At 37.0% G+C, this 15,242-nt stretch overlaps 3 protein-coding genes across 3 annotated transcripts in view; 1 reads left to right on the top strand and 2 right to left on the bottom strand.

Annotated features, from left to right (window-relative positions):
• LOC132133410 (septin-7-like) overlaps positions 1 to 9,134 on the top strand; it is a 51,621-nt gene extending 42,487 nt beyond the window's left edge. The window contains exon 13 of the mRNA XM_059546211.1: positions 7,926 to 9,134. Coding sequence (XP_059402194.1) covers positions 7,926 to 7,965 — 40 coding nt within the window. The 3' untranslated portion in view covers positions 7,966 to 9,134. The remainder of the gene's footprint in view (positions 1 to 7,925) is intronic.
• Positions 1 to 15,242, bottom strand: part of LOC132133412 (C-C motif chemokine 3-like) — a 57,154-nt gene that overhangs the window by 11,478 nt on the left and 30,434 nt on the right. The gene's annotated exons all lie outside the window — the stretch shown is intronic.
• Positions 9,363 to 10,513, bottom strand: LOC132133411 (C-C motif chemokine 4 homolog). The gene is made up of 3 exons (XM_059546213.1): positions 10,355 to 10,513; positions 9,861 to 9,981; positions 9,363 to 9,742 (listed from the first exon to the last, which is right to left on the bottom strand). The coding sequence occupies exons 1-3, from the start codon at positions 10,500 to 10,502 to the stop codon at positions 9,646 to 9,648; spliced, it is 366 nt and encodes a 121-aa protein (XP_059402196.1). The 5' UTR covers positions 10,503 to 10,513; the 3' UTR covers positions 9,363 to 9,645.

Here is a 15,242-nt window from a genome sequence, read left to right as displayed (position 1 = left end):
TACTCGGATGAAGATGGGGAGTACACAGGCTTTAGGCCTCCCATTTAAATTAAAAAAATATATTGTACTTGTTTGGGACATGAGCCATGTAAACAATTATTCAATACACTTAATAAATTTCAAAGTCAACCATGTTTGTATGCGTCACAACTTACTGTCAAATCTGGACTATCATGTCCATATATACATTGTGCAACAAGTTGATAATGTAAGTGTGACAGATGTAATGCACTGTATAGATTACCCAAATAACAAAAATTGAATAAAGGCAAGAATAGTACTGTGTAGATGGTAACTTACATGTTGGCAGAAAACAGAAAGGGATTGTGGACTTAGATGGGTGTTGTTAGAGCCGTTCCCTCACAACCGGGACAGCTGAACCTGGATACGTGGCTGGCAATTGCATCGGATTTCCCAGGTCGCTCATACTCTGAACACAGGAATCCAGGAACAGCCACCGCTTTCATGTTAGCCACAAAGGGTGCAGGGTCCTGGATGACCTCGTTAAAGAGGATGTCCATCAGCTCAGTCACATATTCTAAAACACAGGCGAGATCACATAGGATACAGTTTAAGTCATTCATATGGTAACTGTTGACGAACTGTTAAAAGTAACTGCAATAGAAATGTTTTTACTGCATGTCACACTGGCAAACATGCTACACATTTTTCATCAGGTGGTGCCAAAATCTTGCCAGTGGGGTAAATGCAAAAATTCTAAATTATGTATATGTTAGTATGGAGATATCAAAAGACAATTGAGAATTAACTTACCAGTAGAATATTTTGTCTTCACTATGGACACCACATGTTCCCCTCTCTTGGCCTTGGGAAATTTAATTTTGAACTGCAGTTCTCCGGCTGCAGTCCTCGCTTGGGTACGGCCAGAATTTTCATTGAAATGCAAAGCAGCCAGGTAAAGTCTGAAATGAGGATTTTGTATGGGATTACTCCAACATAATGACGCCATGGCCAGACTGGCCCTCTCGCTCTACCTGTGCGGCTGCTCTAATCTGTTATGAAAAGCTTCCACTACACACACACCTCGCTCATGTAGACAGTATGGCAAGTGCTGAGTGTTGTAACTATATAAAGTGTTGTTACTATACAATATTGACAACATACACAATTTACCTGCAAAGCATCCCCAAGTACGAGAAGACCACGTTTTTTGGTGCGAACCTCAGAATCACACTGTGGAACCCCTCCAAGGCAGATGTTTGGTAGAGAGGGCTCAGCTTTTTCACATCGCCAAGAACACGCTTGTTCATTAGCACCTCCTCCAGCTTGTAGATGGCCTTTGTTGCTAGAAGAGGACAGAGAATAATCAATACATAAAAGATGAGTGCATTGCAGCTTAGAGTATACTACAGGATTAGCATAATTGCTATTGAATATTGCCGTACCGGGCTTCAGCCACTTGTTTTTGTCAGTGGAAGGAGGGTGGAGGCACTTGGGGAAGAGTGGGTTTTCATGGACATGCACATTCTGGACGTGGTTGAGAAGAGATGTCCATTTTGCCACGGTTTCCTCTCCATTTGATGAACCGGATGCGGACCAGTAGAGGTGATTTTTTATGCTCTTCTGCCACATTTTCACCGTGTTGCAGTCTTTCTCTTTGGACATGGCATCCACCTTCTTGGTGAGTGCTGACAATGGTTTAAAAAAGATGTAATACATTTCTTCTACAGTGGGTGTTAATGTTGCACAGGATTAGCTGTGCTACAAATAATTAATCTAAAATTAACTAAATTTTTAAAATCATCCTACCTTTACATAAATGCCATACATCATAAAAGTGGTCAATGTCTGGTTTCTGTTCTCGAACAAACTTTTGAACCTGGGTGTGTCGGTCTGTCACCAGGGAAGCTACTTTGACACCAGATATTTCGGGAAACTCCAGACTCCGGATGAGCCCTTCCTTTTCCATACGGACACTGCTTCCCACTTCATTGCTCTGTGGATCATAGACATAACATTTCTTTAAATACAGACTTCTTAAGTATGAAATTTTATTAATTTCTCAATGTCCCAAGAGTTTCCCTTGCAACCAAGTTCTGCCTACTTGGTTTTTATAATCCATTTACCTGTATGAGCTGGATATCAACAATTTTGTTTGTGCTGAGATCCATCATGGAGTATGAGCCATACTTTGCGCAATGTCCTGGACTGTCAGCTCTCATATCACCACCAAGAGATACAGTTTCGCTCTGTTTTAGACCCTCAAGCAGGTCAGACTGGTGTGATCGCCATTTATGCAGCACGGAAGGCAGAATGTAGTTGTGCACATGATTTCGATGTGTCATTCTGCTGAAGGTTCTCACATGCATTGCATTGAGTACCTGTAAAGTAAAATCAGAAATAGCATGTACTACTACATGTACTACATACCACCACAGCATTGTGCTACGCACTGGCCTTATAAACTTTTTAAAAAATAAGGTCACTATTTTTTACAAACCTTGTTAGTCTGGATGAAAGAAGAGCCAGTGTAGTACACAGCGGCTGATAGGTGCAGATTCCCTGCTGGACAGCTGCCCAGAAGTGGTTGACTCTTCCACTCTCTGGTGTATGAACAACTCTGGTGGAGGCACTTCTGGGTCACAGAAAGGAATGTTCCTTTTACAAATTTGATCACCTTGCAGACTCTTGAGCAGGTGGGGCAGATTTTAAAAAGCTCAAGCAGGCACTCCTCATATATCAAGTATTTCACCATGTCCTGTGGTGGCTTGGATGGTGCTCTATTGACAAAGGAAACCACAAAAAAAAAAGTCTTGTAACAACTTGTTTGTATTTTTCTAATTTCTCAACTTCATAGTAAAATTACACTACAATCACATCAAAATCAATTCAAATTATGCTGAGGAAGAGATTGTTCATATGTTTGATTAACAAGGATCTACAACAAAAAGTTAACTTACTGTTCACTGCTGGTGTCAACCAATTCAGACATGCTGGGGAGGTAGGTGGAGTCATCAGGATCTGCCATGTTGAAACTGTTTACGGAGTCCTGAAAAGAGGGAAACTCTAAGAGAGAACGCTTTGGTGGTCTATCAGGTGATGCTGCTTTCCGCTTAAGTGGAGTTGAAGAGCAGAGCGGAAGAAGCTTGGCTGTGGTGTTGCCAACAGCAACACTCTTTGTGGCCACCTTAGCTTGAGAACCTGGAAAATATGAGGATAGTAATAAAAGTTATGTATAGCATTTATATTTGTAAGAAAGGTGGAGCTATGTAAATAGAACAGATTTAAAAGAAAAAAAAAACATCTCTGTACTTGCAAGATTTCATATGACGCATTACATTCATCAGAATGTTACTAGAAGTAAAAAATGAACGATAACCGTACTGTCTGTGTTCCTTGGTGTAAGATAGTGGTCCAAGGAATCACAAAACTCACAGTTCGGATCATATTACTTTTTATGAGCCACAAATCATCATTTTTCGGATTAATAAGAAAAAAAAAATCATACTTAAAGCTTTAGCTGCTACTCTGATAGAAGAGCAAAGACTAGTAGCCTAGCTAATAAAGTTAAAACATTATCAAAGCAAGTAATCACTATAAAATGCATTAATTAAGCATAGATAAATACAATATAGTATATCGAAGCTACAAATAAAGTAAGGTTTACTCTTTTATTTCAGGTACAAAAATGTAATTATATGTTAAAAAAAAAAAAAAGTAATAACTCGGTGTTCACTCGCTCTCTGAAACGCGCCTCGGGTTTGCGCGGCAGTGAGCACACAAAGCGTGCGAGCTGTGAGAACGGAATTAAATTACCTTTTTCCTCTTTTAGCGATGAAATGGTTTGAAATCTATTGAATGTGAAAACAAGCAAGACAACACGTACAAACTAGGCACTTTACCTCTCAACATACCTGTATTCTTTCTGTTGGCTAGTGTTCTTTTAGACAGTTGTGTGGCCACAGTCCTTTTCCCCACAAAGTAATCTGTCTGACATCCAACTTCTCGGGTGACTTTTTGCATGTTGTCACACTGGAACTCTATCTCTCTTGTGGTTGGAAGGGACTGCTTTGTGAAGAGATCATAGTTGAAATTACTTGACTAAGGAATCATATTGATGCATAAACAAACAAGAAAAAAAATCACGTTAGAGAGTTTTACAATTTAGTAGTTACGGTGGACTACCAACTATAATTATAACATATTAAGCAAGCACACAAGGCAACTTACACTCATTGGTGGGCACGCACTGCCGATGATGGCACCAGTTGTCGGTGCGACGGGAGGATGAAGGCCGAGGCGGGAGATAGTCGGTTCGGCCCCATTCACCAGTAACAGCGGATTATCAGTAAATCCCAGTTGTCTCCGACTAAAGTTAATAAAACTATCTGGTGTAAAATGATCACTACAGAGGCGGGTTTTGGTGGTGATCCTGAACTCTCCATCAAGTTGGCTCTTCACAAAATTAATCCACCTTTTCTTGATGTGATCGTTTTTCGGAAATTTAAACAAGGACACCGATCTGTTTTGAACGCGATCGCATCCAGGTAGTGCGCATTTCCGTGACGAAGGCATAGCTAGTTAGCAAACTGTAAGCTGTAACAGAGAATGTAGAAAGCTGTAGTATGTAATACTGACAGTAACTCGCGATTGAGCGGCAAACTGATGTGAATCTGCTCTATTTATATTGTTAGGGGAGGGGCCAGCGTCAGGGGCTCCAGTGCGTCATCAAGTAGGGGCGTGTCCAATAGCCCAGGGGGCCTCAGTGCGTCATCGAGCCCCCGTTTTAGCCCCGCCCAGAAAATCCGTAACACAGCAATGGTGAAAAACTGTTTAACGGTCTAACGCCACAATTCAGCACTTCACAGTTCACAGTCTTTGTAATATGTTTTAGCAATACATTTCTAACATTTATAATGTGTTTAGAATTTTTTTTTAGAATTGCCTTTACAGGGTCTTTAACGACTCTGTTCCAGAACAGTCCAACCCAAACATTTAGATGTGTGTAGCTAATTTTACGGAGGACACTTCTGACTCACAGCCTGTAAGTACGTTTTCATACTAAAATAATTTGCCACTGATGATTCAAACACAAGTTTTGAGCAGTGTAGAGTAGCTTGTTGTTTGTCCTTTCTCCGATCACAAATGCAGACATGGTTCTATGTTTACACGGCACGATACGCAATGCGTAAAAAGACAGTTTAAGTCATAATAATCGGAAATTATGTTCCCACTAGATGCAACAAATACCTAGTTTATAACCGGTTTTATTGTATGGCCCTATGATATCCTCAATGCGGAAAACGTGAACGGAATCTCGGAATCCAGCCATAAAAATGGAAGTCACAGTTTAACACGAAATGTTACGTTATTTGTCAAATTTTTTTATGAATTAATCAAAAGTAGGTCATTACACTTTAATCAAATCACAACATGGACTGGTATCTGTAAATCTTAAGCAACAAAAGTCGATTTAAATATGAATTTTGCATGTTCGGTGTCTCTGTTAATGAATGCCGTAGATGCACGGTTTTGTTTACTACATGCATTACGTACTGATACTGAAGCGCATGTGTCACTCACAGTGATTTCAGCATATTATTTTTTGGGAATAATCACACAACTATAATTTTTATAGTAATACCCTTTGTTTGCCCAATAATAAAGTTTGCTTCATTTTCAATAATTAAAAGCTCAATGAAATTGATGTTTTATGTCTTTATTTGATAACCAGAAAATTTTCTGAGGGGAAGAAAAAAATCATATGGCTACTTTTTAGAAAAAAAAATTAACAAATTAAGTTTTTTTATGCATTAAAATAATTAGACATGCTAAAACACAGACTTTGGTAACAATAATGAAATATGGTGAGAAATAAAACATTTCCTAGGACTCTAAATGTATTTTTTGTTAAACTTTTAATAAATTTGTGAAAATGTATAAGTTTCATGATTTTAATTAATTAGACATGCTTTTTGATTAATCAAAAAAGGAGTCAAGAAAAATTAAAACAGAAAAAAACAGAATCCAGAAAAATTAAAAGGAAAAAAACTAAATTTTGAGAAAAATAAAACTGTACTTCAGACAGATGAGCTTTATAAAAGACGATGCGTTTCTGAAAGGCGGGGCATAGAGTAAAAACAATAATATACAGAATGTGGAAACCAATAGCATGAAGACAAGAGGGCAAGGGAAGCATGACACAAACAGCATAAGTCAAACTACAAAATTAAAGACATGAAAACAAGAACATGAAACGAAACCCCAAAACAAACATCAGTTATACATTAACTACCGTTCAAAAGTTTGTTGTCTGTAGATTTTTTTTCACCTCCAGGATTTTTTATAGAAATTTCAAAAGAACAGCAATTATTTAAAATAATTATGACATTTATAGAAATCATTACAGTCACTCTTGATCAAATTTAATGTGTCCTTGCTGAGTATTATTTTCTTTTCAACAACAAAAAAATACTTTAAACTTGCGAATAGTAGTGATATAATGTTATCAGTCATTAAAAAATTACAGATCCATCTCAATAAATTAGAATGTCATGGAAAAGTTAATTTCAATAATTCAACTCAAATTGTGAAACTTGTGTATTAAATTCAGTGCACACAGACTGAGTTTTTGGTTCTTTTGATTTTGGCTCTTATTTAACAAAACCCACCAATTCACTATCTCAACAAATTGACAAAGTGAATTTTTGGCCTTCTGGAAAGTATGTTAATTTACTGTACATGTACTCAATACTTTGTAGGGGATCCACTTGCATTAATTCTTAAATCATCCTCTTGACAATGCCCTGTAGATTCTCTATTGGGTTCAGGTCTGGTGAGTTCTCTGGCCAGTCAAGCACACCAACACCGTGGTCATTTAACCAACTTGTAGTGCTTTTGGCAGTGTGGGCAGGTGCCAAATCCTGCTGGGAAAATAAAATCATCTTCAAAAAGCTGGTCAGCAGAAAGGAAGCATGAAGTGCTCCAAAATTTCTTGGTAAAGGGGTGCAGTGACTTTGGTTTTCAGAAAACACAATGGACCAACACCAGCAGATGACATTGCACCCCAAATCATCACAGACTTTGGAAACTTAACACTGGACTTCAAGCAACTTGGGCTATGAGCTTCTCCACCCTTCCTCCAGACTCTAGGACCTTGGTTTCCAAATAAAATACGAAACTTGCTCTCATCTGAAAAGAGGACTTTGGACCACTGATCAACAGTCCAGTTCTTCTTCTCCTTAGCCCAGGTAAGACGCCTCTGATGTTGTCTGTGGTTCAGCAAATTCCTTGACACGTCTGTGTGTGGTGGCTCTTAATGCCTTGACCCCAGCCTCTGTCCATTCCTTGTGAAGTTCACTCAAATTCTTAAATCAATTTCACTTGACAATCCTCATAATGCTGCGGTTCTCTCGGTTGGTTGTGCATCTGTTTCCTTCCACTCAACTTTCTGTCAACATGCTTGGATACAGCACTCTGTGAACAACCAGCTTCTTTGGAAATGAATGTTTGTGGCTTAACCTCCTTTTGAAAGGTGTCAATGATTGTCTTCTGGACAAGTGTCAGATCAGCAGTCTTCCCCATGATTGTGTATCCTAGAGAACCAAACTGAGAGACCATTTTAAAGGCTCAGGAAACCTTTGCAGGTGTTTTGAGTTGATTAGCATGTCACAATATTCTGATTTGTTGTGAATTGGTGGGTTTTTGTTAAATGTGAGCCAAAATCATTACAATTAAGGAACCAAAGACTTGAACTACTTTAGCCTGTGTGCGTTGATTTTAATACACAAGTTTCACAATTTGAATTGAATTACTGAAATAAATGAACTTTTCCATGACATTCTAATCTATTGAGATGCACCTGTAAATCGAAGACATGGAAAAATATTGAAATTTACAGTAACCATAATTAATAATTATTTTAATCAAATTCTTCACTAATGTTTCTGTTTTTTTTCTCTCAGGACAATGGAAAAGAACAAGAAAAAAGGAAAAATCTTTTAAAGACATGATGAAGCTCCATTCCTTATAAAACCAGACACTCCTTGCATCTCTTTTGATGCTCTGATGTTTTATGACCCCATAAGAAACACATGCTGGAGTGCTACATTACAGTTTACTGCACTTTCCAATGTAACATGAAGGAATGATACATCCACGCACGACTTTATCGCCCTCTTCTGGTTGACTATTATTTTGCACCACATGCCCAGTATGTCAAGTATGTTCTCGACCTTTCGATTAGAGTGAGAATATTGACCAACATTCCTTTAATTTAAAATTGTGTTTATTATAAACAATACTTAATGTTTTTAATAATTTCTGACAGTACAGACAGACACTTTCAGCTCTTCAGTCCACATTGACACATCTTCCCATGGAACACATACTGGAAAAAACGTATAGCATGAATGCGCTGTAAATCAATTTGGGTAAAAGTGTCTGTTAAATGAATAAATGTAAATGTAACTTAGTGTTAGATGGTCTGGTGGTAGGTTTGTATGGGTGTGATGGAGAATCAGACAGAAGCAAGTGCTTCATGAGTTCATACAGAGCTAAGCATGTATGTGTTGAAAACAAAGCTATGGATGAATGGTTTTTGGTTTCTGCTGGTGTGTGAGACATGATGTTGTGTGTTTCTTTGGGGTCATAAACATGTGAAGACCTGTTTTAACATTAATGCGCAGCTAAATTATGACAATAACAAATTTCCATGTGTTTAAACCCGTTTGCTGGCTGTGTACGTATATAATTGTGTCCCTACCATAGATGGTGTTATACAAAATGATCATTGATATTAATAACAATTGTCATTTCTTTATATGGATGGATATAAAATAATTACAATAATATTACAGGATATTGCGCGAACATTCTGCCTCAAAATTGCAGACTTTAACAGCATTTGTCTGCTCATGTTTTATTCTTTTTTTTTTTTGTGATCCGATTATGTTAGATGTCCCTCAATATGTTCCTAAACTGATCTTGGACTTTTAATTGTTATGGCTGGTCCTAGATCAGTTTATCTAAACAGATGTTATTTTAGCCATTCTCACCCAGATTACCCTTTATAATAAACTCACTTCACATTCTAAATGTCAATGAGAGTGTTCAAAATATTAAAACTCCTCACATTTTACAGAAATGTAATAAAATAAAACAATCTGACTCAACACTGTTGTTGTGTCTTTTACACAAACATGTTTCTTTATTTGTATGTGTATACGCAAATTTCTGATTGTTTTTTTGTTATCTTCATCTTTTATTCTTACTGCCTAACTGTACATTATTAAACATGAGATGTTTCCTGATGAGAGTTATACCATATTGTCTACTATTTATGCTAATTTAATAGGTCTACATGAATATGCACACATTCAAATGAGTCTGACACCAGGTAATCTCATTGCATTTTAATATTTATTTGCAAAGATTAAGTGCTAAATGAAAAGGTAATTCTTTACAAAAAGGTTCCATAAATGCTGAAATTAACATCAACTAAGATTAATAAATGCTGTAGAGGTATTGCTCATTCTTAGTTCATGTTATCTAAAGTAGTTAACTAATGTTAACTAATGAACTTTATTGTAAAGTGTTACCAATGAAAAGAGTTTAACATTCAGTTTCAGGAGATGCAAAATTTCATTTCTTAGGAAAGGACAGATGTATTAAGCAGTAACAGTATTATTTTTTGTTTTGTTGAGCTGCTTTCTTCTCCATAAAACTCTTTATCCAGTCCTCTGCTGGATCCACACAAAATCTGGTTCTAGGTGTCGTAACCCTGCGGGGAAAGTTCACATTTTCATATATACGCAAAATCCGTTTTATCATTTGTCTACAAATTAAAAGGAGAGTTTATTAGTTTTTCTAAGTAATATATTTTAGAGTTAAATACTTACACAATGCCAGGGACAGGGCAATGCGATTCTGTCTTCAGAGCACTCACAATTTTAGCGGTTGGAATTTGAAAGTCGATAAAATTGAAGCAACACTCCTCAGGAATTGGACCAGCAGCCTGAGCTGTTGGTGAGATAACATATATTATCTAGTTTTAGGAAAGAACCATAAAATTGATTGAATATCCAACCAAATATTATTTTGATACTATTCATCCTTCAAAATAAAGGTCCTTTCTAGAACTTTAGGTTCTGTGAAGGACCATATCTGGCTGGTTAATCAGCATCAGTTTGTTACTGGGTTCTTTCAAGCTCTGTATGTTTTTAGCTCACTGGAGAAATCAAAGTTCATTGATGAACATACTAAGGTTCCACTATGGTACCTGGCTGTAAAATTATTTTATTTGTAATTTGATCCATTTGAATCCCTTTAAACTTTATGTACAACTTCATGTCTTAATAATTTAGTCACAAAACTGTACTTCAAGAGAACTTACACTGAGCAGAAGTCTGGGCCATCAGCAGGACCAGCCCGAACAACAGACACAAAGAAGATGCCCTCATGGTTTCTGATCTGAAGCTGATCTTCAAGCTTTGATAATGAGCTGCTGCAGATGTCTGAGACAGTCCAAGTCTGCACCACATCTTTAAATGCTTCTTTTTTTTTTTCTCGGACGTGATGCTAAATAGAAACTCAGATCTGTGGTTTGATAAGGAAATATACTTCATCCCCCCTCCTCTTCTTCAAAGTTCACACAGACAATCACATTTGCTATACTGGGTTTGCATGCTTTTTGCAAGCAGAGATTGTGAAAAGATAAAATACAAAAAAACTGCACTTTCTGAGGATGTGCTGTAAATTTATGACTCCTCATAAGTTTACAGCATATCTTTAGAAAGTGCATTTTTTTGCTGATGCCCAACACAAGAAAAGAAAGTCCTATGTCTTTTAATTAATTTTCAACTTGTGTAAAATATTATCTACATTGCATTCTTTGTGTCCAAAGCACAGAAGGACTGTAATTCATCAATTACATGAGTCAAATTCACAGTGACAAATTCATTTTTCACAATCACACAAAAAAGTACACGCACTGACATGGGTGTTCAAAATACAAATATTAAACTAAAAGGGAAATGTATTGTAGTACATAATGGAAATAATTTGTGTGATAACTTCATCCATCATTCATTTAAAAAAGAACACTTAAGAGATCAATATTTAATTCAAATAATCAAATATTTATTAAATAATTATTAAATTTATTTTTTCATATGTATTATTCTTTATTTAAAATGTGTATTAAATATTTAAACTTAAAATGTCACAACTTTATTTAGATAAATAAAATGTAGAAAATAACAATTTAAATACAAACCCGATTCCAGAAAGGTTGGGACACTGTACAAATTGTGAGTAAAAAAGGAATGGAATAATTTACAAATCTCATAAACTTATATTTTATTCATAATAGATTTAGATAACAAATCAAATGTTGAAGGTGAGACATTTTGAAATGTCATGCTATTTGCTCATTTTGGATTTCATGAGAGCTACACATTCCGAAAAGGAGGGACAGGTAGCAATAAGAGGCCGGAAAAGTTAAATGTACATATAAGGAACAGCTGGAGGACCAATTTGCAACTTATTAGGTCAATTGGCAACATGACTGGGTATAAAAAGAGCCTCTCAGAGTGGCAGTGTCTCTCAGAAATCAAGATGGGCACAGAATCACCAATTCCCCGGAGAAAAATACTGGTACAATATAGAGTTTCTCAGAGAAAAATTTAAAAGAGTTTAAAGTTATCATCATCTACACTGCATAATATCATCCAAAGATTCAGAGATTCTGGAACAATCTCTGTGCGTAAGGGTCAAGGCTGGAAAACCATACTGGATACCCGTGATCTTCGGGGCCTTAGACGGCACTGCATCACATACAGGAATGCTACTGTAATAGAAATCAGAACATGGGCTCAGGAACATTTCCAGAAAACTTTGTCGGTGAACACAATCCACAGTGCCATTCGCCGTTGCCGGCTAAAACTCTATCGGTCAAAAAAGAAGGCACATCGAACCATGATCCAGAAGCGCAGGCGTTTTCTCTGGGCCAAGGCTAATTTAAAATGGACTGTGGCAAAGTGGAAAACTGTTCTGTGGTCAGACGAATCAAAATTTGAAGTTCTTTTTGGTAAACTGGGACACCATGTCATCTGGACTAAAGAAAACAAGGACAACCCAAGTTGTTATCAGCGCTCAGTTCAGAAGCCTGCATCTCTGATGGTATGGGGTTACATGAGTGCGTGTGGCATGGCAACAGTCTCACTCCCTACTCGTCAAATGTCTGACGCATGGTCAAGGGACCCTGGCGTCACTTTTTAATGCACTGGGTATACCTTTGGCGTCATTTTTCAACGTGCAGGTTAGTCCGATAGACTTCAAAAGATTTCAACAGTGTTGAAATTTGACATCTTGGGTCAGCACACCTAGGGTGACCATATGAACCATTTTCCCAGGACACGTCCTTGACAGGATTCTTATATTGCCTAAAATATACAGATTTTGGCTGTTTATGCTGTGCAGATCGATCATTGTATGACATTCATAAGAGCTATAGAGAGCAGAGCAGACGGCTCCTTATGCATTCAAATCAATCTCTTGATACTTTGGTGTCATACAATGATCGGTGCACAGCGACGCTTCAAGTCGCATGAACGAACAAACACGTACGTGTATTTGCATTGCTTTGATCGTTCTCTGTTGATCTCACCTTCTCACACGATACGATTGGTTGATTATGTAACATACCTGCATGTTATTGGTCAAACTACTTTGGATGTTTTAGGCAATATAGAAATCCTGGCAAGGACGCGTCCCGGGAAAATGGCTTATATGGTCACCCTATAGCACACCGCAACTCGTTGTCTGCCTTGTGTGGGTCGAGACTACAATTAATACAAATAAGAAAAGAATAGGCTACAAAAAATTATCTATGCCAGGGCGAGTCAAATGGCGGCCACCAGATCATTTTTATCTGGCCCTCAAACTGTTTTTTGATGTTTAAAAACCCTCGCAATCTGATATCACCGTGCCCTCTGTGCAAAGGATTAGCGCGTTCATCAGCGGTGAGTTTAACAACACTCAACTGCAGGTAAAACAGCATTCAGAGGTGAGTTTGACCAAAGCAACACTTGACCATGCGTCAGACATTTGACGAGTAGGGAGTGAGACTGTGTTGGGCATGGGCAGCTTACACATCTGGAAAGGCACTGAAAGATTATTTGTTTTTAATTAACTTTAGTTGAACTTATTTGCAAACTGTAGCCAACTGTTCTTTGTTCACAGAAGTGTAAACCAAATGGCCCATACAATCAGCCTCTAAGGTCAACATAAGATCAATGAATGGGCTCTCCATGGGAGAGATCCTAAGAAGTCATCAAAAGGTTACACTATCATTGGCTCTCCATGGGGTGTTATTGTATTGTTTGTAGCACATTTGTTAAAAGGTATAAAGGTCTGGTCTCACAGACAGTACCTTGGGTTAAGATTGTTTGAAGGATAACATGCTAACAACACTGCTGAGGAACTGATGCATTGCTACCTTCAATAAATTCTTATCCCCACAAGAACTTTGGTCAAACTTACTTATTTTATGTATTAGAGAAATCTAGTACATTGGCGAGCCACCCAAACTACTGCTCAGCCAAATACAGCAAAATCTAACAGCACCATCAATCTTGAAAGGTATATCCAAGTTCTAGAACAACATATGCCCCCATCCAGAAATCTTCTCCAACATGACAATGCCAGACCACATACTGCATCAATTACAACATCATGGCTGAGTAGAAGAAGGATCCGGATACTGAAATGGTCAGCCTGTAGTCCAGATCTTTCACCCATAGAAAACATTTAGTGCATCATAAAGAGGAAGATGTGACAAAGAAGACCTAAGACGTTGAGCAACTAAACCTGTATTAGACAAGAATGGGACAACATTCCTATTCCTAAACTTGAGCAACTTGTCTCCTCAGTCCCCAGACGTTTACAGACTGTTATAAAAAGAAGAGGGGATGCCACACAGTGGCAAACATGGCCTTGTCCCAACTTTTTGGAGATGTGTTAATGCCATGAAATTTAAAATCAACTGATTTTTCCCTTAAAATGATACATTTTCTCAGTTTAAACATTTGATATGTCATCTATGTTGTATTCTGAATAAAATAGAAATTTGAAACTTCGACATCATTGCATTTTTTTTTTTTTTTTTTCACAATTTGTACAGTGTCCCAACTTTTTTGGAACTGGGTTTGCAATTCTACTAATTATTATTTTCTATAGATTATTAATGTGTATTTCACTTATTTAGATGTAAGTACTGTTTTGCCTAAGCATTCAATTAAATTATTGTTTTTTTTATCAAGATCCCACACAAGTCATATGTTTTCATAGTGGTTAAGATGGCACTGTGTGAAAAAAAAAAAAACTTCCTGTTTTCATTATAAACCAACTATTTCCATCTGTCATTGATCTGGTGATATGGTGCACTTAATGTTTTCAGTGTTTAGCATTTCATGTGGTATCCATATGATGTTCCAACTTTTTTTCTTAATCTGTTTATAATAGATTCATGAAATGCTCTTTACATATTACATAAAGGGTTGTTCTTCTCGAAACAATGGAAAGCCATGTGAAGATGTAATATAAAGGTGATGCATCTTAGAAAAATCTACTCAGCCTGATAATGATCAAGATCTTAGTGTTCAGCACATTTGGCCTGTGGTTTTTTGTATGATATGTACTCTCATTTTCATGTTCAGTAAATGGCACATATGCAAATACTCTACTAGAATGTGTAAATATATGTATGTATCAGTTATATAATCATCTTGCTCACAAACTGTCTGAGTCATTTTTATTGCTTTAATAAGTGACCTGAGAAACCTTGACTCATTTTGATATGAGGTACTTAGTGTTATGTAAAATATGATAAAATTAGTCAAACTGGCTAATGTGAGATTTGAATCACTCTATTGGCCTTTTTCAGGATTTAAATGAATTAAGTGATTTAAAAGTTTCTCCATATAATTGCAGGACAAAGTCATCCACTTAATCTACATTAAACTTGACTCCTTTTTAAAGAATTAGTTTAAAATATGTTCTTGTCAGAAGAGCAGAACGGGCCTTTCAGTTCACTGGAAAAGACACGTAGATCAGACCATCATTATTCTGAGAAAAACACCCTTCTGAAACTGTCGCCTTCACTTCACAACTTCAGCGGTGGCCAATATTTTTTTTTTTTTTTTTTTTTTTTTAATGCACTGCAGTTTTGGTCTTGAACACATCATTAATTATACAGAGGAGCAAAGCTGCATGAAAATGCA

Source organism: Carassius carassius, chromosome 50, assembly GCF_963082965.1.
Source record: "Carassius carassius chromosome 50, fCarCar2.1, whole genome shotgun sequence".
Lineage (NCBI taxonomy): Eukaryota > Metazoa > Chordata > Actinopteri > Cypriniformes > Cyprinidae > Carassius > Carassius carassius.
Note: the sequence above shows the minus strand (reverse complement) of the source record. Positions and strands in the feature narration are given on the sequence as shown.

Coding starts and splice junctions, on each gene's coding strand:
- LOC132133411 (XM_059546213.1), bottom strand. CDS start 10,502: ATGTGGTGCAGACTTGGACTGTCTCAGACATCTGCAGCAGCTCATTAT. Junction 9,982..10,354: donor GGCCCAGACTTCTGCTCAGT/GTAAGTTCTCTT, acceptor TCTCACCAACAG/CTCAGGCTGCTGGTCCAATT. Junction 9,743..9,860: donor TGCCCTGTCCCTGGCATTGT/GTAAGTATTTAA, acceptor CTTTCCCCGCAG/GGTTACGACACCTAGAACCA.